Source organism: Schistocerca serialis, chromosome 11 (genome assembly GCF_023864345.2).
Source record: "Schistocerca serialis cubense isolate TAMUIC-IGC-003099 chromosome 11, iqSchSeri2.2, whole genome shotgun sequence".
NCBI lineage: Eukaryota > Metazoa > Arthropoda > Insecta > Orthoptera > Acrididae > Schistocerca > Schistocerca serialis.
Window position 1 is genome coordinate 208717248 of NC_064648.1, and position 25951 is coordinate 208743198.

Sequence of the window (25951 nt, forward strand, 5' to 3'; positions counted from 1 at the left end):
GGGGGTAAGATCAGGGCTTCTTGGAGGCCAGTGATGAAGTCCAGAACTTTTCCCTTTGCACAAACACCCATTCTCTGTAAACTGTTTATACCAACGTTTAATACACCACCTATCAGGAGGTTTAACACCATACTTCGTTCGAAATGCACGCTGAACAACTGTCGTCGATTCACTTCTGCCGTACTCAATAACACAAAAAGCTTTCTGTTGAGCGGTCGCCATCTTAGCATCAACTGACGCTGACGCCTAGTCAACAGCGCCTCAAGCGAACAAATATACAACTAGATGAAACTTTATAGCTCCCTTAATTCGCCGACAGATAGTGCTTAGCTCTGCCTTTTGTCGTTGCAGAGTTTTAAATTCCTAAAGTTGTGGTATTCTTTTTGAATCACCCTGTATAAAAGTGGGGTTGTTCAAGGTATGAATTGCTTCCAGCAATGTTAGCAAACAGCATTCTCACCTGAAGATGGCAGCCAGATGGAGTGCTGAAATACTGTATCTAGTTAATCGTATGATCCTGCTGCAGACCTGACAAGAATATCAAGCCATATTCCATTCCAATTATGTTGTCCAGTCCTCTTAACTGGTCTCCTAAGCATCCCTTACATTCATCCAGATGTGTTAAGCTGTCTGTGCCCCTCACATTTTTCTTCACATTCTTAAATTTGTTCATTTGTTTATGGTTGGTTGCTTTATATACAAGTTGAACAATAGATGTGATAAGCTCTAACTCCCTTCTTAACATGAACTTGTTTTTCTTAACTGTCTGCTTGTTATTATTCCTACTTTGTTTGTCATGTATGTTATTCATGTATCTGTGTTCTTGCACCCCAATCTTCTAACCATTTTGAACGTCTTACTCAGCCTTAAATTGTCATGAGACTTTTCTGTGAGCACATATGCTAGGTATCCTTATTTGGCAATATATGCGAGTATAATATACAATGAGTTGCCTTTTCTTGTATTTTGATATGATCTATTGTACCATTAACTAGTTTGCAAGCCATTGTCAGATTAAGCTGTTATAGGAACATTACCTCCACCATGTGCAATTAGATGCTTCTTCTGAGAACTTTTAATTTTCTCAAATATTCATACTTATTCTATTAAATCGAACCCTGAGTCAGTAATGGTGTTCTCTTTAATATATACAATTGTGGATATTCTTATTTATTCTTAAACACCCTTTGTTGTACGAATTGGAGAATGTAGCTGACCTGTGTTTTTTCTAACATTTGTAGCCTAGCCAATAATACAAAATTTGCATTCAAATTATCAAGTGGAAAGGTGTTATTATTCCATTGTGTAGTGGTAGTTTCCCCTCAATCTTTTTACTGTATCCATGTGTATTACCAGTTTTGCAGAAGAAAATAATTTATTAGGTGGCAAAAGCATAGATATAAATAATGGGTTGCCCTTGTATCAACCTCCACATTGAGTGATAACACTGTCTCCTCACACCCTCCTCCCATCATTAAGATTGGTCAAATATGGCTCAAGTTGGTTCTCTTATTCTCACACCAGAGCAAAGCAGTCTGAATGCACCCCCACATGCCACTCCGAGTGGAGTGGCAATGCAGTAGGACCTTTCACCCCAGTAGTACTATTCATTCATCATATTCCATAGATTCCATGAAGAACGAGAACCTTCAGGGATGTGGAGCGAGTCGAGGTACACGTTAACGAAAGACAAGGAAGTAATATAAACGTAATCTTTACTCTATTTTAACATCAAACTTTCACTCTACTGCTTAATACTACTAACACCTGTTGGAAATAAACATAAGCTAGTAAATTTGCATAAAATTTACTACTTTGAAGAAAAACTCCTGCCTCTTGAGTTTCACTATATATTTGATGTCTAACTTCTACTGTTATCGTAATATTTACTTATTTGCCGTGGGGTGTCTCAAAGAAAGTATCTACCTACATATGTAAATATGGGGTCCTGTTTATAGTCCATTATTATTTCTCATGTAGCTTTGCAGTGAATTATGCTACCTGCTATGTAGCTAACATGAATTTTTGGTTTGTCAATCTAAATAATCAGAAAATTTGTGAAGGAATTGCCAGTGATGTATCTTTTAATCTTATTCCAAAGTGTAGGGATTCCCACTTCTTGATTCCTTTTGAATGGGAGCTTGTAGAATGCCTGACTACCAGAGCACATAAATGCATTCTGAACTCAGGCAAAGTCTACACAAAAATTATTTTTGCCTTGTTTTATGACTATGTATGAGGCAGTTATAATTAAATTTGCACTGCTTGAGAGAGCCTCCATGAAAAATGAGTGATTGCAGGGCAATTTAACTCTGTGGAAACATTTGTAAGGACATGTCGAAGAGAAATAATGAATAAACCATTGAAAGAAACACACTGTAATTTTCGAGTGAGAGAGTAACATTTGTTAATTGTGTACCATGTTTATGTACCAATTTATAAATGTTGCTCATTGTGATGATCATTTGAATCCACAATAGCCTGGAACTGCACTAGAGGTACCATTTCACAATTGTTCACAGTACTTTTCAAATGGTGGACCACGGAATGTCCAGCTTTTCTGACACATTCAAGCTCTGCTCGAAGATTGCACATTGCGTCCAGCATTCTCAGCCGTGGCAACACTAACTTCTTCAAGAATTTGTGGCACAGTTGGACATCGGCTTCTCCCAGGAGCAATTTCCAAATTGCCAGTTAATTGCAATTTCTGAATCATGTTTTTCAGCCCTAATGTGGAAAGAATACCTTGCCATATTCTTTTAATGTGTCGATACTCATGAAGAGCAGGAGCGCTACTGCTGTTGTTTTGATAAAACAGCTTTACGAGTAAACCCTTGCTCTCCTTGTCCATGCCTATGTTGACTGTAATACACCCTGACACTTGTGTTTCAACCCTATGTCGCCATAACATTACCAGTGCCTAATGCCAAGTCATGATGCTAATACTGTTAAAAGCACAAATTCTGCAGTGCACATTGTGAACATCATTCCTGTCAAGTTGTGTTTTCCATTTACACTGAGACAAGTAGCAAAAGTTTTATTATAACTGCTCTGTATATCACAGTTCAGTTGAAAATGATTGTCTTTAGCAGCAGCAGAATCCATTAAGAACCAAACGTATTTGGAAATGAGTGCAAGAATACCAAGATCTTTACAAAGGCTACTGCAAGATGTACAGTTGCCCTTTTTACCCAGTATCTCTTACTTCTCACTTCTGATGGACAAATACTTTATATATCATTGCTGCACTGCTCCACAAGATAATTCCGTAAGAAAAAAGGAACTGTAAATATCCAGAATAAGCCAACAATTTTGTCTAGTCAGCACAAAGCTTCTACAGGCAAAACACACTGCACTTACCTCCTTGATTAGTTTATCTGTGTGTTCACTCCATTTGAATATTTATACAGCTGGACCCCAACAAACTTCAGAAACATGGATTCATTTAGTGCCTGTCCATTAATGTATACAGGGTGTACATAAAGTCTGGGAACACTTTCAATTATTTACTGCACAAGAACTAAACATTGTACAGATGTCATACAAATTACATTTTCAAGAGAAACTCTGGAAGTTTTTTTTACAAACATTGATATGCGAACCATGAGTGAGTGACCCGGGAGATGTCAATACAGTAATTGAATTCTTGCTATACCCTTACCAGCATGGCATCGTCGACTGTGGCAGTTGCTTCCCATATTCTCTCCTGGAGTTCTTCTGCTATATCACAAAGTGATCTTTAATGTGTCCCCACAGAAAAGAGTCACACAGAGTGAGATCTTGTGATCGGGGAGGCCGTTTCGTGAAACAGCCGTCCCCTTTGCTAGAACGGCCAATACATCAATGTGGCAGCTCCGTGTTCAGGTACCCATGAACTTCACAATGAAAATGGGGTGGAACCCCATCCTGCTGAAAGATGAACGGAGAGTCCGATTGCATTTGAAGCATCAGCCATTACTGAAACATGTCCAAGTAGGAATATCCAGGGACAGTACTCTTGGCGAAGAAGAACGGCCTGTAGAGTTTTTGACGTTACAAGGCAAAAAAACATTTACCTCTGGGGAATCACGCTGAAATTAAATGCATTTGTGTGGATGCTTTGTAGCCCAGATTCGACAATTATGCCTGTTCACTTTCCCATTAATGTGAATTAAGTGATCAACAATGCCACTCCCATCCTCATTCAGCTGTTCCAACTGCAAACAAAACTCAAAACACTTGTGTTTGTCATCGTCATTGAGCTTCTGCACTAGCTCCAATTTGAATGGTTTCATAGACAGGTTCTGTTGCAGGACTTTCCACATCATCATTGGAGCCATTTCAAGTTCACGGGATGCACGACCTACAGATTTCTTTGGACTCCTTACAAATCTCTTTTGTATGTGCTTCACATTCACTCCACTCACATTGGGATGTCCGCTTCTCTTTACCAGGCACAAGCAACCCTTCATAACAAATTTGTTGTGTCAGTGGTAAATGGCCTTTCTTGTTGGTGGCTTCTTACCATACTTGGTCCTAAACATCCGTTGAACAGCTGTAGCACACTTGTTTTTATCGAACTCCAACACACAGAAAGCTCGCTCCGCACCTGAACTCGCCATGTTGGCGACTAGCACTATCGGTGAATTACCAAACTATGCTGTGGCAGTATACATGAAAAAGAACTTTCAGGGTTTCTCTTCAAAATGACATGTGTGTGATATCTGTACAATGTGTGGTTCTTGTGCAATAAATAATTTAAAGTGTTCCCGGACTTTATGTACACCTATTACTTCTTGTGCTAGCAGATGGTCTGTGCATATCTGACATTGCACAGTACGAGTCAGTCTGTATAATGAAATAAGTGGCTATACTACCTTTATTTATTTATTTATTAACTTGTAGACAGCTTTCAAGCTGCTTAAGGCATTGCACACACTGACATACATATAATATGTTGTACCTGTTTAAATACAAGCTGTGTTTAGCAATACATAATTGTGTGACTGATGTCTTAGCTGACAATACATGGATGTACAAGATCAGCTCTGACCACAGTCACCTACACACCTTTCTTCTGGTGAATGGGCATGATTGAAACTGAAAATCTCCAGATATATAAAATGTAAAGAATACAGTATTTGTTCCTCCTCCTACAATTTATCAGAATATTTCAATTTACACACATTTTAAATATGCCTTGTCAGTACAACCACTCTCTTCCCTCACTGGCTGTTCACTTTAGTTCCTTGTGACTGTTACAGCTTATCCTCTTCTTGATGTCTTCCAAATACTTCTTTCTAGGCTGGCCTCTTCCTTTACTTCGAACACTTTGCGTTAAAGAATGTTAATCATGAACGTGTTGTATCTGATGACATATTCAACAGTTTTTTCTTCTATTCTATTTCCTTTAATAATCCATTGATTTCCCACTTCCATTCAGCAGTTTACTCTTTAAAAATGATTTTGTAAAGCATTTCCGGACACCTCTACTCACATATTTGCCGATTAAAATGTTTTGTTTTGCTGACGCCATCCTTCTCTTTACTTTCTTTAAGCATCTATTACCCTCTGTGATTGTACTACTGAACAACAATATTGTTTTACCGTATCAGTCCTAATGCCATCAAATTTTGTATTGGTTTGAATTTCTTCCATATTTTTCTGTATGGCAATTATTTTCGTTTCCCATTTCTTCACTCTTAATCTCCGTTGTTTACAAGTGTCTGATAGTACTTGCAGTGCTTTATTCTATTTTTTTTTCACTGTCTGCAACTATAATTATCTCAAAACAAAATCTGACATAATATATCCTTTCACCATTGGCTTTTATTCCCTCTGACTCCTCCTTCATTATCTGGATAGTTTTCTCAATGAATACATTAGATAAATATTGAGATAGGCGACATCCTTTTCTAACTCCTGTTCTGATCCTCACCTCTTTTTATAATTTACTTAGTAGTTTTTTAAATTTCTTTGTGCCTTAACCATCCATCATTGTCAACTGAAGGGGACACAACTGTTTTTTATAGCAATTATAAACAAAATAGCTCCAAGCTGCAAGGATGATTTGTAACTTTTGTATTCCATGATCAGTTTTGAGACTCCACATCTCATTTTCAGTTGTACCTTAGCAAGCATTTAATCCAAGTTAAGTATTAATTTCTCAGATTACAGTAGTCTGTCAACCAAACTGCAGGTGTACATGCCCTATGCCCACAGTACTGCATCAAGTGACACCTCACTGGTGATCTAAGAAATTAATGGTTAACAGCGATTAGATGTGTACTAAGGTAGCTTTGAAGATAAGTCTCAGAATTGATGATGGAATAAAAAAGTTATAAAACCATCCTTCCAGCTTCAGGTCTATTTTATTTATTATTACTGATTTTTGTTACACGGTTGTGATGCAGTTGATTAATCAATTTGACTTGAGGATGTAAATTCTAGATAGCAGAAATGAAAAATTAAACAAAGTTTTAGCTCAAAGATTGAATCTGACAGTGTAGCTTGTGAGCAGTGCCTGAGTAGGTAAGCCAGTAAGAGCGCTTCCTGTGAAAAGCAAGGCTCTGGGTTCGAGTCTTGGTCTGACACGCAGTTTTAGCCTGCCAGGACATTCCAAAACAGCACAAATGTCAATGCAGAATGAAAGATTTGATGTTATAGTAATAACAGGTGGAGACCTCAGTGACAGATGAAAGTTGGTCTGATGACCAATCCAACTTCTGGGGAAATTGAGGAAGTCAAGGTATGAGCTCTGGTTTGCTTCATGTTTTCATTACTCCTGACACATGCATTACATACCTCGTTAAACATTTCAGGACTGTTTTTGTACTGATATCATTTAATGTTGTTTCATGTACACTGATTTCATACCATCAACTGATACACTTTACCAGTAAATCTAATTCAGTTGATTTGTGTGTAATCCCTGAACAACAGTATATTGTTCAAACGGTTCAAATGGCTCTGAGCACTATGGGACTTAACATCTGAGGTCATCAGTCCCCTAGAACTTAGAACTACTTAAACCTAACTAACCTAAGGACATCACACACATCTATGCCTGAGGCAGGATTCGAACCTGTAACCGTAGCGGTTGCGCAGTTCCAGTCTGAAGCACCTAGAACTGCTCGGCCACAATGGTCGGCCAGTAAATTTTGAGCACAGAATATTGCCATTGCACTACATGTAAAACACTACCAGAATGAGAGTGGAAACATGGGAGGTCACAGTTTAACATGCTGTCAACTGCCAGACCATTAGAGACGGAGCTTTGGAGTGAAAGCTGGGATTGGGAAAAGCGAGGAAGTAAACTGACCATATGCTTTACCAGGGGAGCCATCCCAGCATTTGTCTTACTTAGGGAAACCATTGAAAACTAAGATCTTGATGGGCAGCAGGGATTTCAAACACTATCCACTCAAATATGAGTCCAGCATGTTACCACAGTACCGCCCCACTCAGTACGTGAGACTACTAAATGTCTGACCAGAAGTGGCTTAGATGATGTAATTGCCTTTTACCCCCATGACGGTGATGGCAGTAAGCTTCATGGTGCTGATATGTTGCTTGAAACTAGTCCTAGAAAGCTAGTAACTAGATTTTTCACAAGAGAATGGCTGTTCTCTTTTTTTTCTTTTGTCTTCCATTTCTCTATGGGCCAACACTGTTATTTATCAGTTTTGTCAATGTTAATTTGTAGACTTAGAGAAAGCTTTTGACAATGTTGACTGGAATACTCTCTTTCAAATTCTGAAGGTGGCAGGGGTAAAATACATGGAGCGAAAGGCTATTCACAAGTTGTACAGAAACCAGATGGCAGTTATAAGAGTCGAGGGGCATGAAAGGGAAGCAGTAGTCGGGAAGGGAATGGGACAGGGTTGCAGCCTATCCCCAATGTTATTCAATCTGTATATTAAGCAAGCAGTGAAGGAAACAAAAGAAGAATTTGGAGTAGGTATTAAAATCCATGGAGAAGAAATAAAAACTTTGAGGTTCGCCGATGACATTTTAATTCTGTGAGAGACAGCAAAGGACTTGGAAGAACAGTTGAACGGAATGGACAGTGTCATAAAAGGAGGTATAAGATGAACATCAACAAAAGCAAAATGAGGATAATGGAATGTAGTCGAATTAAGTCGGGTGATGCTGAGGGAATTAGATTAGGAAATGAGACACTTAAAGTAGTAAAGGAGTTTTCTATTTGGGGAGCAAAATAACTGATGATGGTCGAAGTAGAGAGGATATAAAATGTAGACTGGAAATGGCAAGGAAAGCATTTCTGAAGAAGAGAAATTTGTTAACATCGAGTATAGATTTAAGTGCCAGGAGGTCGTTTCTGAAAGTATTTGTATGGAGTGTAGCCATGTATGAAAGTGAAACGTGGACGATAAATAGTTTAGACAAGAAGAGAATAGAAGCTTTCGAAATATGGTGCTACAGATGAATGCTGAAGATTAGATGCGTAGAGCACATAACTAATGAGGAGGTATTGAATAGAATTGGGGAGAAGAGGAGCTTGTGGCACAACTTGACCAGAAGAAGGGATCGGTTGGTAGGACATGTTCTGAGACATCGAGGGATCACCAATTTAGTATTGGAGGGCAGCGTGGAGGGTAAAAATGGTAGACGGAGACCAAGAGATGAATACACTAAGCAGATTCAGAAGGATGTAGGCTGCAGTAGGTACTGGGAGATGAAGAAGCTTGCGCAGGATAGAGTAGCATGGAGAGCTGCATCAAACCAGTCTCAGGACTGAAGACCAAAACAACAACAAAAATGGTATTTAGTGACTGGATGCCATTCCTGAGACTAGTACCCCCTTCCCCTCCCCCCAGGCAGGGATTCGTGCACACCATCTGCCTGTCTAATGTAGATCTTATGTTCTAGTGTGATAACATTTTCTCAAGTGTTTGTGTATTTGTATCTGAGGTGAAACATGAGTGTAAGCCTAGTATTCACCTAACTGCATGTGGGAAACCTCCTAAAAACCACATTCACGCTGGCCGGCTCTCCAGTTTCCATCATTAATCTGGAAGGCGGTTCAGTCCATGGCCTGCACACCTCCTTGTGTCCCAAAAGTGATTCTTGCATTCTGGACTATCTGGATATGTCACAAGAGAAAATCTTGTATAAACTCTCTCAAAGTTAATATTTTTTAGCATTTATGTAGTAAATGCATTCTACAACGTTTGTTACAACTAAAATGTCATATTTCTGCTATCATAGGAGGAAGGAATCTATTTTAGACAATCTGTAGTTTCCCTGTGTCCTCCTAATGAATTATAGGCTGTCTGTCACCTGTTTTATTTGCAGCTGAGACTGTGTGGTTGTTCCCCTTCATACTTCACACTTTTACATATTGCAACTCCCAGACACTGGTATGCCATGACTGACTCTTGTTGTTTTAATCATGTAATCAAAGGATGTCCCACTTTCACATTTCATGGAGTCAGTCCAGGTGACACAGATTGGGAATTGAGTTATAGGTAGGACACACAAGTGTTGATGGTGACAGTTTGATGACAATGACTTTCATGATGGTGATAACACAGTCAGTGATGATAGTGGTGATGTTAGTAGTTGTGATGATGACAGTGCTGTTGATGAGAATAAAGTTGATGTGGAAGATGATGGTGGTTGTAATTGCCAATCATCCAATACAGTAAGGGGTTTCCTGTATTTTAGAGTATCCTTCATTAACACTGTACAGGATACTAAATCCTATATTCGATATTTTTCAGTTCATTTATTGCATTCATGTAATTAATTTGCCAAAATATGATTTTTAGGCTTTTATCCCGCTGATCAATATTTTGAAATATGAATTTGTCTACGTTTGTTGGAATCATAGTATGGTACATCACATTATTATGAAAGTAATTCCATCATAGAAGAAACAAGACAGCAATGGATAAAATTAAGTTACATCCCTTTTTTTATTGGACAATGCATTTAAGTTTGAATGTGCCTTATTTAAACTGTAGCATAAGCTAATTATCAAAGTAAATTAAGTAATAGAGTCAATTTATTACTAGACAGCACAATCAGATGTGAAAAGTTGCAGCAACAATGAACAGTGCTTTATTTCAGTGAGCTGATAATAACTGCAGCCGCGAACCAACTGCAATTAAGCCCAGACAATGCTTAACATTTGACATTTTTTCTACAAATATGATTAGTACTTTAATTCATATAACACGAAAGTAATAATGTCTAATAATTCATAATACCAATAATAACTAATTCATAATAATAATAATAATAATAATACAATTCATGATAATAATAATATCTAATTTATAATTAAATGGCTATGTGTTTATCTAGAAAGATGAGAAATGAAATATCCATGCTCAGCATCCATCAAAACAATTTATTCAAGGGTGAATGCATAAGTGGTAACTTGTAGGAACAATTATCAGGATTTTTTTCACCATTACGAATGATAATAAACTGTTGACTGAAACAAAAGAAGTACATAAATATGGTTTTGTTAGAGATTAGCGTCGTGATGAAATGATATCTGTTAACGTTTAGTGTCTGACATTTTGAATGTTTTGTAACTAATAAAACAGGCTCTGTAGTATTTGCAGTCAGAATTATAAATGCAGTATTTTACACTACACTGCTTAACATGTTTTCTGATTATTGCATTGTGCTCGTTCTTTCATTAGTAAAATGATAGCTGATTGGCATAAAAATCTGAAGTTATCATTGGTGTCCTGTACTCAAGTGTTGTGAAAGTTGGCAACTCTTATGGCGGTGATGGCAATAATGATTTTGATGATGATGATTGGTGTTGACAATCACTGTGATGGCAATTGTACTGATGGTACTGTTGGTAGTGATGCTAATAAAATTTATATTGGCAGGAGAGGATACATTTTGGTGATGCATGCTTCATCACAGCTGTTTATGTCTGGATGTGATAATGATGTTTTCTATTTTAAAATAGCTCTACAGTTCTTCCAATACATCTTTGACAGGCAGAGGTCCACTAGTGACAGAACCAGCCAGTGCTGGAGTGATTCTAATGGCTGTCTCTCCCAGTTCATAGATCTGACTTTCCTATGAAGCTGCCATTGTCACAGCACGTCTTCTGCAGAAAGTGGTGCGACAGTGGCTCGGCCTGAAAATCCCAGATTATTGGTTGGTAACAGCCTTTCTCTCTCGATTCACAGGGCTGGTGTTCCTCCAGTACCGTAGCGAGACCAAGCGTGCGCTGCTGCCCAACGAGATCACGTCGCTGGACACGGTGAAGGCGCTGTTTGTACGCTCCTTTCCCAAACAGCTCACCATGGAGTACCTCGACTCGCCCATGGTCAAGATCTACATTCACGACTCCTCCAAGGACATGTTCTACGAGCTCGAGGACCTCAGGTAGCGTACCTGTATCTCAGCCACCACCCCCGTCACTTCCTTCACTTACTGACAGCCAACAGTCTTAATCCTGTAACTCATTGACAGTCATTGGCTACAAGCCAATAGAGAAGTCTACCAATAAACCAGGATAGATTTGGAAATATTCACTAAGTATGTAATTTTTCTCTATTTGGTCTACCAAGAATATCTGTCATTTAGCCAGTTGAAACTACTTGCATGCACATAATAAGGTCTTTCAACACATTAAGAGAAAATTATAATTTAGCTGTTGGTTGAAGAAATAATAATTAATACCTTTACGACATTGCGGCTTGGGTTTCTATTAACGTCTGTACAAATATTTGCCCTGCGGATGTAAAAAGGAAATGGGAAAAAAAAAAATCCTTACAGTCGATCAGCGTAACTTTTTATCAGTCAGGATATCTTTGTATCACCTATTACATTTGTTTGAAATGACTGGTGTTTCACCTATTTGCATTACTAAAAGTAACAGTTTTATTACCTATGTCATTTCTGGTTAGTATTCATGTCGCCTTTCCCCTTTCCTACAAGCTCTTGCACTTGTAACTGGTCTTTAACTGCGTTGGCTGTGAAAAAAGCTTCTGATAAGTGTGATTGGAGTGTACAGTACCAGGTCGATACAAATATCTTGATATTCCTAGGTAAACAGGCAGTACAGAAGTAACACTGTTTGTTTTTATCTCTTACTAACACCTGATTTCCTTCAGACATGATCTATATACACTCAGAGCATTAGTTACTAGAAAATTATTATGTTTTTAAAACTGGTCTTAAGTTAACCAGAATGACTGTGTGACTTTGAAACAGTATTAAAATCAAAATTTTATTCTAATAAGGCATTATTAGTACACATTTTCACTTTCCAAGCCCTCAGTAACTCTAGATGTAAAATGTTACCATTTCTCCTGTGATGTGCAACTTATTTTATCTCAGTATTTTTAAAACATGGAAAAAAGTGGTACAGAGTTGCTCCAGTTGGCTGTACCACAAATGTCAGCAATTTCTGTCAGCTGGTGCTAGAATGCTCAATTCTTCAGTTTCACCCATAACATGTCCGCACCCCGGTAGCTGAGTAGTCAGCATGACAGAAATGTCAATCCTAAGGGCCTGGGTTCGATTCCCAGCTGGGTCGGAGATTTTCGCTGCTCAGGGACTGGGTGCTGTGTTGTCCGAATCAGCATCATTTCATCCCCATCAATGCGCAAGTCGCCGAAGTGGCGTCAAATCGAAAGACCTGCACCCAGCGAATGGTCTCACTGACGGGAGGCCCTAGTCACACAACAACAACAACAACAACAACCACCACCATAACGTACATAAATGTGCTTTACTAATATTGATTTTAGATGCCAGGTAATCACACAGTTAGAAGTAACCAATACTGCAGCCACAGAATCTGTGTTTTGTCACTTCTTTGTAATACTCTCATTACAGATACAACAAACATAAATTAATTTAAATTTATTAGCTTTAAGGAGTAATAATTTACAGAATACAGGAAAAATTGAATGCAAATCACACACTACAGAGTTAACACTATGCAACAATCACAAATGTTTCCTTACAAGGAGTAAGAGCTGGCATCTGAGTCTGCGAACTGGTTTGAATAAATTTACTAAAATTGATGTAATGGAAACTACAATAAATTGCTATTCCTGACCTATAGCACATATGAAGGAAAAAATTTTGAATGCCCTGCAGAAGTGTAGAAAGTAGTTTATTTGTCTCATAATGTACAGTTACAAATAATGGCTCTGAGCACTATGGGACTTAACATCTGAGGTCATCAGTCCCCTAGAACTTAGAACTACTTAAACCTAACTAACCTAAGGATGACACACACATCCGTGCCCGAGGCAGGATTCGAACCTGCAATCATAGCGGTCGTGCGGTTCCAGACTGAAGTGCCTAGAACTGCTCGGCCACTCCAGCCGGCTGTACAGTTACAAATCCAAGATTTCTGTACTGGAGACACGTGACAGAACGCATCAACTCGTGCAGCCCCGGTGCTGATTTCTATAGTGGTACAACAGCTGATGGTTGAAGTGTTCAAATGGATGAGAAACATCTCATTTCACATTACATCACTGAATCATGCATTACATAATTTTACCTTTCTTGAAACAACAAATCAATTCACAGTTTAAAGAAAACATTTTCATTTGTTGTTTGTTCTAGAGGCTGTTGTTTTTAGGCACTGTAATAGTCCAGTCGTGTCCTCACAATCCCTATGGAATGAGGTTGTAGTATATTCATTAGATTTATCATTTGTAGCTTGTTGTTGAAACTTTGCAAGTAGACTTTCTTGGGACAGTTTGGGGCTACCTTCAATCATTTGGCATGTCATATTGTTCAGCATTTCCATGATCTCTGCCATGGGTCAAACAAACCTGTGACCCTTCATACTACTCTTCTCTCTGTACATTCAATATCCCCTGTTAGTCCTACTTCGTATGAATCCCACACACTTGGGCAATATTCTAGGACAAGTTGGAAGAGTGATTTGTGAGCCATCACCTTTACAGACAGATTGTATTTCCCTACTATTCAAAATGAACTGCAGTCTCCGACCTGCTTTACCTATGATGGAGCCTATGTGATCATTCCATTTCATATCCTACAAATTGTTACACTCGGGTATTAGTATGAGTAACCAATTCCAGTTGTAACTCCCTGATATCAAAGCCGTAGGATACATTTTTTCATTTTGTGAAGTACACAATTTTACATTTCTGAAAATTTAAAGCAAGCTGCCAATCTTTCCACCATTTGAGATCTTATCACAAGAGCTGACTGGATACTTGTTCAGCTTCTTTCATATTACACGTAACTGTTTCATCTGCAAAAAATCTGAGATTACTATCAATATTTCAAAATTAAAATTAAACCACTCTTGATTGCAATAGAACATTTATTAGAAAGTGGCAACTGGTATTGGTCAAATAGTGACCATCTTTAGAACATATGCACTGGAATGTAAGTACAAGACAGATTTAGAAGGAAATCAAGAAATAGCAGTTAATGTACGATTGAAACTAGATGTATCGCATAGCTCTATCCCTGCTACAATTGCGTTCTAAAAGTTTTCTTCAGATGCCCATATAGCACAATCTACATACTTACTACTGATTGCAGTTGGTTATTCTCTTGTATAATCTCCTGTATTATTTAAATATATTTTGACAAATTGCTTTATACAGCAGCTGTATAGCAGCTATTTATGCGATGTTATGTTACCTTTTTTCTTAAACTTTTGTATTACTGTTTTATGTTTACATTATTTTAATAATGCTTTTTGCACATTGTATGCCTGATTTGCTGTTATTGGCGAAATGCAATAAGCAGTTTGTGGAGCATGCAGTACTTAACCAGTAGCCTCTATCTCTAATCAGCAGGTGGCATTTGTGCATCCACAATTCCTGCTCCATTCTCTGCCACTGCCTTACATCATGCGTATAAATTATTTTAATTTTGGTCAGTTTCATCCGTCTTACATTAACTGTTATTATTAGATTTCCCAATAAATTTATATTGTACTTAACATTTCAGTGCATAATGGTCTGAAGATAGTCACTATTCGACAGAAACTGGTTCTCATTTTTTAATAAATGTTGTATTGCAATCAAGAATGGCTTCACCATACCTCTGAAATATTCCATTAAAAAATGGTTCAAATGGCTCTGAGCACTATGGGACTTAACTTCTGAGGTCATCAGTCCCCTAGAACTTAGAACTTCTTAAACCTAACTAACCTAAGGACATCATACACATCCATGCCTGAGGCAGGATTCGAACCTGCGACCGTAGCGGTCACGCGGCTCCAGACTGTAGCATCTAGAACCGCTCGGCCACCCCCGCCGGCTATTCCATTTAAGATTGTTGTTTTATTCTCCATAAAATTGCTTTCAAATCTTACTATCAATATTGTCTGTAAGGGCACTAACATACAACACGTACAGCAAAGGTCTCAACATGCAATCTTGGGACATATCTTAAGTTACTCTGTCAATGACTCTCCACCCAAGATAACGTGCTGCGTCCTCCGTACTAAAAAATGTACTTACAATGATCGGTTTCAGTATAGTACTGAGCCAAACACTTTTCGGAAATGAAGAAATATTGTAGCTACCTGACTAAAGGAATCCATGGCTTTCCGGATATCGTGTCAGAAATGTGCAAGTTGAGTTTCACAGTGTTCTTGCTATCCGTGCAGATTGGCCTTGAAGAGGTCATCGTGCTCGAGGCATCTCATTATGTTTGAGCTCAGAATACGTTTGTGGTAGTTTTATGGATGATTACTGCTTCCCTTCTTGTAGATGCATGTGACTTGTGCTTTCTTACAACTACAGAATATGATGTTTTGTTCGATGGATCTGCGGTAGGTTGTAGCTAAAAGAGGGGCTACATTACCCATAAACTCTCATCATTGTTGCCATATTTTCACCTTCATAAAGTGATGTTGTGCTCCCATAGTGTGCCAACCACTTCCTAAAAACACATCTCTGTCCTGTAAGACAATAGCAGAAATAATATGTGGCCTATTAGTGGTATCATTCTCAACTTGAAACAGAAATAATAACTTCATCGAAATATTAAATGCAAATGTTACCTGAAAGAAGGTAACTAACAAAGTGCTATACACTTGCCAACAGTAAGAAACTGTCAAAGGATGGTACATTGAGTGGATTATAGATGTCGTAGGCATGCCAAACTACTTGTAGCCTTGATTTATCATACACATTCAGACCTTAATAATGTTTACTAGTAGTTCCGCAATACATGAAAGAAAATACATGTTTACATTTGTGTAACTTTTATGCTGTCTTCTACAATTTCAGTGTCATGGCAAACACATTAATTCATATCTAGTTGATGACACAACGTAAACCCTCTTGATGAAACCTTCTCGGATTTCCATCCGTTAGATTTCATCAACAGTATACACCGGGTAAGCCTACATTCACATATATACCCTCTTGTCTCATAACACTGCATATCCATGAGGTAGTAAAAGGATTGTAATCCCCCACTCAGTCAGACATAGGACATTAAGAGAAAAAGCATTGAAAATCAAGAAAGGTAAGGAAATCCCAGTCAGCTCAAGAGGTTTCAGGTATGTTATGTTTGTGGGCCCTAGCTCTTTCCCTAATTATGGATATGTCAAACTATAGGCACTACCTTGTGTTTTACACACACACAACCTTGAATAGACCGTGATAAATTACCCAGAATTTATTAACACCTGCATTTATTTCCTAGCGTTTCTCTTTAAAAGGCTAATTCAGTGAGCAGCAGCCAGTGTGATCAGCACACTGGGCTTACATTTGAAAGGACAATAGTTCAAATCTGTTCTTGATCGTCCAGATTTCAGTTTTCCATGATTTCTCTAGCTTGATTCAGGCAAATGATGGGGTGGTTCCTCTGAATGAACACGATTGGCTTCCTTCTCCATCCTTGAATCCTTCTGAGCTTGTGCTGCATCTCTAATGACCTCAATGTCAATGGGACATTAAACCAAAATCTTCCTTCCTTTCTTAACCTATGCCAAAACCAAGTCTCCTCTTTCAAAGCTGACAGGCTTGACCTTTTTCTCTTGCCCAACTTCCTTTTTCATCCTTTCCTTAGCTAACCTCTTCTTCTCTTGCAAAGGCCAGTTCTCTAATTACTGGGAACTGTACTTCCTTCATAATAACATAACACAGTTTTTCATTAAACGTAAGTTCATGTGGTGCAAATCAAATGGCATTGTGTTACAAGTGATTAACAACTTCCTCAAAGACAAGAATATGACTGGCCCAGGATGAATGCTTTTTATAACGGTCTGCACAACCAGTTTAATTCTTCATTATACTGCTAATATTCCCCTGTGGAAAATATACAGAAATATGGCTAATTTTTATGTTATCCCATTCCAAGCACTTTTTAGATGCACTACTGGCCATTAAAATTGCTACACCAAGAAGAAATGCAGATGATAAACGGGTATTCATTGGACAAATATATTACACTAGAACTGACATGTGATTACATTTTCACGCAATTTGGATGCATAGATCCTGAGAAATCAGTATCCAGAACAACCACCTCTGGCCGTAATAACGGCCTCGATACGCCTGGGCATTGAGTCAAACAGAGCTTGGATGGCGTGTACAGGTACAGCTGCCCATGCAGCCACAACACGATACCACAGTGACTGGCGTATTGTGACGAGTCAGTTGCTCGGCCACCATTGACCAGACGTTTTCGATTGGTGAGAGATCTGGAGAATGTGCTGGCCAGGGCAGCAGTCGAACATTCTCTGTATCCAGAAAGGCCCGTACAGGACTTGCAACATTCGGTGATACACCAGTATGGCAATGATGAATACACGCTTCCAATGTGCGTTCACTGAGATGTCGCCAAACACGGATGCGACCATCACGATGCTGTAAACAGAACCTCGATTCATCTGAAAAAATGATGTTTTACCATTCGTGCACCCAGATTCATCATCGAGTACACCTTTGCAGGCGCTCCTGTCTGTGATGCAGCGTCGAGGGTAACCGCAGCCGTGGTCTCAGAGCTGATAGTCCGTGCTGCTGCAAATGTCGTCGAACAGTTCGTGCAGATGATTGTTGTCTTGCAAACGTCGCCATCTGTTGACTCAGGGACCGAAATGTGGCTGCACGATCCATTACAGCCGTGCGGATAAGATGCCTGTTATCTCAACTGCTAGTGATACGAGGCCATTGGGATCCAGCACGGCATTCCGTATTACCCTCCTGAACCCACCGATTCAATATTCTGCTAACAGCCATTGGATCTCAACTAACGCGAACAGCAATGTCGCGATATGATAAACTGCAATCGCGATAGGCTACAAACTGACCTTTATCAAAGTGGGATACGTGATGGTACGCATTTCTCCTCCTTACACGAGGCATCACAACAACGTTTCACCAGGCAACGCCGGTCAAATGCTGTTTGTGTATGAGAAATCGGTTGGAAACTTTCCCTGTGCCAGCACGTTGTAGGTGTCACCACCAGCGCCAACCTTGTGTGAATGCTCTGAAGAGGTAATCATTTGCATATCACAGCAACTTCTTCCTGTCGATTAAATTTCATGTCTGTAGCACGTCATGTTCGTGGTGTAGCAATTTTAATGGCCTGTAGTGTAGTATAAAAACTAAATGCGGCCTGTTATAGGGCAGTAATGTCATTGGTCTCTGTAGTGTTGGAATTTACCTAAGTCTAGGCTGCTGACATTCCTTCGATAAATAGTCCAGCGTAAACTTAGCTTCAAACTTGTTTACTGTTTGACGCACCTCGCCAGCTACTAATCCTCAAGTAAAAGCTCCCCCCTCCTCCCTCACTTCCCCTCCCACTCATACACGAGGTGACTTTACAGACTGTCATTCTTTGAATTTCTTTATGTGTACAGGATTTAAGATCAGTTCTTGGGTATCAGTTTCCTAAAGCTGCAAAACGCCATTCTCGAGAAAAAAAAAGTGCTAGGAACTTTCTGAGTGCTGTTAAGTTTAAAATATTTGTAGCTTATTAACATAATTGCCATTACCTGAATGAATAGTGTAAAAGTCTTGTAACAAGAAAGCAATTGGTTCAAATTACAAATATTGAATCATAATCTGTTAATAAAAAGATCATATTTTTATTTTTAATTGTTCATGGTATGAAAGTAAATTAATATTTGATGCAAAATCCAAATTGTTTTATTGTTAAATATAAAAAACTCTGTATTTCAGTAATTATGTTCAGTCTCTTGAAATGAAGAAGGATTCTGTTTTCTATTTGATGTTTCACATTCTCATTCCAAATTTTAATTTACTGAGAATACTCACAATTTCTTGCAATCACTTTATAAAAATAAAGATGTGCTACTTTTATTAAAATTATGATTTAGTATTTGTTATTTAACATTTCCCTTTGAGAGTAAATAGATTTAAAACAAAAGTACAAAAGTAAAAAAGTTGTTGTTAGCGATATTTGAAGCGGTGTCTTTACATTTACAAGACTGTTACATTCAGGTACCACTGACTATGTTAATAAGATATGAATGTTTCAATCTTAACAGCACTCAGTAATCTTTTAATCAAAGACAATTTTCCAAAGTTTTTTTAATGACTGTGTCATACTACATTAGGAAATTGATGTCACTCGTCAGATGTCTGTTGATAAATGGAATCTTCCTCTTTCCCATCCAACAGCAGATTAAACTATCTCCAAAATCTTTCAGAGAATAAACAAGGTAGAATGATGCTGTTGAATCAAACTTACAAAAATTCTTATGTTTGACACTAACACTTTGGACCACTCTTACCAGTGCACGATACAGACTCAAATACACTGGCACATTGCTCTGTATTTTGATCAACATCTTTCAGCCCTTCAGTGTCCCTGGCTTTAAAACCTTTGTGCTGTGTCAGACATCGTAAATGCACCTGAATTAACCAGTCTGCTACGAGGGGCGTTTGAAAAGTCCGTGCAAAAATAAAAACTACTTACGTGTTTGGGGTAGTAATAGGAATTGTCCAGGTCTGCATAATAGCTATTAGTTGCTGCAATCACCTCCTCGTTTGAATAAAATCTTTGTCCCGCCAGCCATTTCTTCAAACTGGGGAACAAATAGTAGTCCGAGGGAGGCAAGTCTGGAGAATAGGGGGGATGTGAAACGAGTTGGAATCCTATTTCCATTAATTTTGCGGCCACAACTGCTGAGGTGAGTGCTGGTGCATTATCGTGTTGGAAAAGGCCATTTTTGCGGTCCAATCGCCGGCGTTTTTCGTGCAGCTCGGTTTTCAGACGGTCCAATAACCATGAATAATATGCACCTGTAACAGTTTTACACTTTTCCAGATAGTTGATGAGGATTATCCCTTGCGAATCCCAAAAGACATTCGCCATAACCTTTCCGGGCGAAGGAATGGTCTTCGCCTTTTTTGTTGCAGATTCTCCCTAGGTAACCCATTGTTTAGATTGTTGTTTGGTCTCAGGGGTATAGTGATGTATCCATGCTTCATCCACAGTGACGAGACGACGCTTAAAGTCCTCCGGATTCTTCCTGAACAGCTGCCAACCACCCTTGCTTCACTTCACACGATTCCGTTTTTGGTCAAGCGTGAGCAACCGCGGAACACATCTTGTGGATAATTTCCTCATGTCCAACTGTTTATGCAAAATATTATGTGCCCGTTTATTCGAGTTGCCCACAGCACTAACAATCTCACGGACCTTAACTCTTCTGTCATCCGTCACCATATCACGGATTTTATCATTGATTTCTGGAGTCGTAACCTCCACAGGGCGTCCAGAGAGTTCAGCGTAACTTGTGCCCATATGGCCACTCCGAAAATTCTGAAACCACTTATAATCTGTTCTAGTCGAAGGTGGAGAGTCACGGTAATGTTTATCAAGCTTCTCTTTAGTCTCCTGAGGCGTTTTACCTTTCATAAAGTAATGTTTAATCACCACACGAAATTCTTCTTGGTCTATCTTGGACAATCACTCGACTTTCTTGATTCACACCAATGCCAGACGCAAAGAAATAGACCAGTATGGCCGAAACTTGGTGTGCGTTCTTCCCAAAGATGCTACTGTTGTGGACTGGCAAGACAGCCAATTCACAATGACGGGTAGCCGAAAGGCACGCGTTTAAGCTCACGCAGGCTGGCGTGAGGTCTGGAACAGGTAAAGGAAGTTGCAGTAGCAAAGAACGTACGTAGCTGCGGGAATACTTAACTTTAATCCATAATTGGTGAACATCTGTCTGACGGTACATGCTTCACAAGATAAATAGCAAATGATAATGGCGCCTCGTCAGGTCGTAGCAAATGACGTAGCTGAAGGCTATGCTAACTATCGTCTCGGCAATTGAGAGCGTATTTTGTCAGTGATCCATCTCTGGCTAAGTCGGCTATACAACTGGGGCGAGTGCTAGGAAGTCTCTCTAGACCTGCCGTGTGGCGGCGCTCGGTCTGCAATCACTGACAGTGGCGACACGCGGGTCCGACGTATACTAGCGGACCGCGGCCGATTTAAAGGCTACCACCTAGCAAGTGTGGTGTCTGGCGGTAACACCACAGCTACTAACTAAACATGACCTCAGAATTTGCACAGATTTTTCAAATGATCCTCGCACAGATGGTTTAATTTCTGTGCACTGCTTCTCCGTCTGTCTGTGCCTGCTGCTAACAATCATTGCCAATGTTCCTCATTTGTTCCTTACATTGATTCTCTATTATTTGAATCCTATTGCTCTCACATCTGTTGTTTCTGCTTCAGTTCCAAGTCCAATTGGCAACAAGTCTCTAATAGGGAGCATAGGATTCCTCTCAGAATTATCACGTATGATATTAAAAGGATCTTCCTCAAAGTTTGACAGCAACTGGGATTTCAATAGACTGTCACTTTTAGCTTGACAGGCTCCATCCTTTAAACTTACACTACAGAAATAGGGTCATATGTATATTTAAAAAAAAATGTTTTTTATCTTATTCCTTATGCATGGCATGCTGTTATATGTTCCCTTTCCTTTTCTTTCACACCACGTACCATCTGTTTAAGGTGCATTCACATGGTCAACATTCAACCATACAGTTAGGCCAAATAGTGTTGCTGCCAGCATTGCTGCAATGTATGGCAATATTATGGTGTGGTCAGAAATGTTGCTGTCGGACCAGACCGTTGCAGGTACCTGTCGAGGTGTTGTGCAGATGGAGTGGAGAATATTTTACATGTCTGTGCCACATCTAGCTATCTCTAGCCTTGTCTGTAAATCCTTCCCTTTCGCTATCACCCTTGCTCCCACTTTCTGACACCGACAGGGGTGCTGTGCCGACCTACGTAATCTAAGCGATGAAGCAATATTACCTGGTTTCAGTTCAAAAGATGCACTCGATTCGTTTGTTGTCTGCTGGAATGTGGAAGTGGACAAATGAGAGAATCGTGAATTTTATAAATGAAACATACACAACCACAGCTATGGAACATAGTAAGTAATGGATGCAAAGACCGGAATCTACAAAAGGCCATTCTCACTGCTGCTGTCATAGCTGAAGCTCTGCATTAGTGAGCCATTATTTTGATTCTACACGGGTTCATTAAGACTTCTAAACTTTTTTGAAGTTTCACCACGTGTTTTTCATGAGCAGGAACTTGTGAACTGTCTTCTTTTGTATTACAGACTTTATGCACAGTCCACTACTTTTCACGTCCCATAAATCAGACCATAAATTTAGCATATTTATGAAATTCTAATTTTTCTCACTGTACTGGTGAACTTACGTTGTATGCTGCATTTAGTAACTTAATGATGAGAGATCGGAGTGAACACGATGAATCGTCAGTCCGTTGTCGGCGCCAGTGAGAATCTCAGAATGTAATGATTTCTTTTGGTGAAACATGCAAGTTGATTACGTTTGCTTCCGATATGGAGGCTGGGAAGAAAACTAGGTGCGCTCATAAACTGACCTGTAGCGAAACCTGAGGCCTAACTGAGGTCGGAAAGGGACAATTTCTTTGTGGGCTGGCGAAGCCAAAGAATCTCAACTCAAAAAATACCATTGGCGTAATAGACTGATGTGTAGTGCAGCACGAAATTTACATTCGTCACTGAAATAAACTATTTGTGCCTCTCATTTCCAATTTTACCCCAAATTGGCTCTAAGCACTATGGGACTTAACATCTGAGGTCATCAGTCCCCTAGACGTAGAACTACTTAAACCTAACTAACCTAAGGACATCACACACATCCATGCCCGGGGCAGGATTCGAACCTGCGACCGTAACAGCTGCGTGGTTCCGGACAGAAGCGCCTAGAACCGCTCGGTCACAACGGCCGGTTCCCAAATTCCAATGATAAAGATAAATTCTAATGTGAAAGAATAAAACAACAGCGAACCAAACATATCTTACGAACCGTAGCAAATTACGAACGAGCATTCTGGTTGGCTATCGACAAACCAACCGCAATTCTTCGCGTTCACTTCCCGTCGTTCGTTGCGCTGTCAGCAATTACAGCACGCAACAGAAGAGCTAGGGACATCGGAACTGCACTTTTATCCGAATTACCTTAATGAATTCCTTGAGTTCTTTCACCAAATTATTGCAAATGTCAGGTACCAAAAGGTATCCATGTGAAATGCACTTTAAAGAGGTACATCAAATTCTGTATTAATCACCAGTAGGTGATGAAGGGAAATTGCCAATCTGCTTGTAAAGGGGTACACAGCCCATCACGTCGGTATTGGTCTTAATTTTATGGCCAGTTGCTTTTCGATGTCTTTTCAAAACAAGTAAGAAAGGAAGGAGAGAGGGAAGGAAAAAATGGAAGGAAGGGAGGGCAGGTTTTAACGTCCCATCGACGTCGAATTCATCAGTGACGGAGCACAAGCTCGAAATGCTTCAAGGGTGGGGAATGAAATTGCCTGTGTCTTTTTTTTTAAAAGAACCATACAGGCATTTGCCTGGAGCGATTTAAGGAAATCGCGGAAAACCTAAACTTGGATGGACAGACAGGGTCTTGAACCATCGTCCTTTCGAATGCGAATCCAGTGTTCTAACCAATCGCTCAGTATGATATACTGAACATCGTGTTTCAACGTTTCAATATCCTCAAAAAGCTGTGTACCCAGCATCAGTTCAGTAGTTATTTTTCCTGCTTGTTTATTGGCCCGCAAAGTAAATAGACACTTGGCGTGATGGCTGATGGTAGCGACCGTAAAGGCATTTCCCATTTACACTCCTGGCGCTGAAAGGTACTGCCCTAAACATTGCCGAGCAACAGTGGCCGGCAATGTTGCCGATCATGTGGCTACAAGTCATGTGCCCGGCAATATGGTTGGAAATATGCGGTTTGTATTGCCCGCCGTACGGTTGCAATTCTGTTTACTCTGGCCGCAACTATATGCTTTTGTTTTGTAGCTGCTAGACTCATAAGAATAAACCTGATGTAAACATTACGCCATGTATTCTTCGGCGTCTGACTATCTCATTGGATTTCGTTTCTCATGGAGCGGAAGCTAAGCTTTGACCAGTACAGCTTAAGTACGACCATAAGGATACGTTTTATGCTGTGTTACACGCATACAACAGCTTTACCGGTGCATTAAATTTGGGACAGCACTGCCAAACCGAGCGAGATGGCGCAGTGGTTAGACATTGGACTCGCATTCGGGAGGACGACGGTTCAATCCCGCGTCCGGCCATCCTGATTTAGGTTTTCTGTGATTTTCCTAAATCACTCCAGGCAAATGCCGGGATGGTTCCTCTGAAAGGGCACGGCCGACTTCCTTCCCCATCCTTCCCTAATCCGATGAGACCGATGACCACGCTGTCTGGTCTCCTTCCCCAAACAACCAACCAACGAAGCACTGCCAAGCCAGCGGTTCAACTAACCTGTAATGATGTGAGCAGTTGCAGTTTACGAGTAAAAAAGGAGGAGTAAAGAAACAATATAGGTTAGAACGTCATTTAATTTTTAAAGAAAATGAAATAATATTCGGCAAAACTCCAGCACTACCATGCGCTTCAGAGGCGATCAGACTAGTATTCTAATTACAAAGAAGAGTGATGCAAATTTCTAAGTTAAACACAGGGTAATTTTTTCTGAGTGCGCTGCAAAACCATACTGCCGGGATTTCACCGTACTGTTGAATACTTAAGCCACTGAAGGTATTACTTACAATAAGTCGTATGGTATTTTCTTAGCTCCTTCCTTAGCCGAATTGGAGATATACATTTCAGTTTTGGAAGTGTCACCTGCTACGTTGATAACGAGCCCATCAACAACAAGATCCACGAAGCCAACCCGGCGCTCCTCTTCTTATATGACGAGCCGTTCTACAGGGTGTTACAAAAAGATACGGCCAAACTTTCAGGAAACATTCCTCATACACAAAGAAAGAAAATATGTTATGTGGACATGTGTCCGGAAACGCTTACTTTCCATGTTAGAGCTCATTTTATTACTTCTCTTCAAATCACATTAATCATGGAATGGAAACACACAGCAACAGAACGTACCAGCGTGACTTCAAACACTTTGTTACAGGAAATGCTCAAAATGTCCTCCGTTAGCGAGGATACATGCATCCACCCTCCGTCGCATGGAATCCCCGATGCGCTGATGCAGCCCTGGAGAATGGCGTATTGTATCACAGCCGTCCACAATACGAGCACGAAGAGTCTCTACATTTGGTACCGGGGTTGCGTAGACAAGAGCTTTCAAATGCCCCCATAAATGAAAGTCAAGAGGGTTGAGGTCAGGAGAGCGTGGAGGCCACGGAATTGGTCCGCCTCTACCAATCCGTCGGTCACCGAATCTGTTGTTGAGAAGCGTACGAGCACTTCGACTGAAATGTGCAGGAGCTCCATCGTGCATGAACCACACGTTGTGTCGTACTTGTAAAGGCACATGTTCTAGCAGCACAGGTAGAGTATGAAATCATGATAACGTGCTCCATTGAGCGTAGGTGGAAGAACATGGGGCCCAATCGAGACATCACCAACAATGCCTGCCCAAACGTTCACAGAAAATCTGTGTCGATGACGTGATTGCACAATTGC

At 39.9% G+C, this 25951-nt stretch overlaps 1 protein-coding gene across 1 annotated transcript in view; it reads left to right on the forward strand.

Annotated features, from left to right (window-relative positions):
- Positions 1-25951, forward strand: part of LOC126426706 (coiled-coil domain-containing protein CG32809-like) — a 152308-nt gene that overhangs the window by 112539 nt on the left and 13818 nt on the right. The window contains exon 5 of the mRNA XM_050088628.1: positions 11166-11364. Within this exon, the coding sequence (XP_049944585.1) occupies positions 11166-11364 (199 nt within the window). The remainder of the gene's footprint in view (positions 1-11165; positions 11365-25951) is intronic.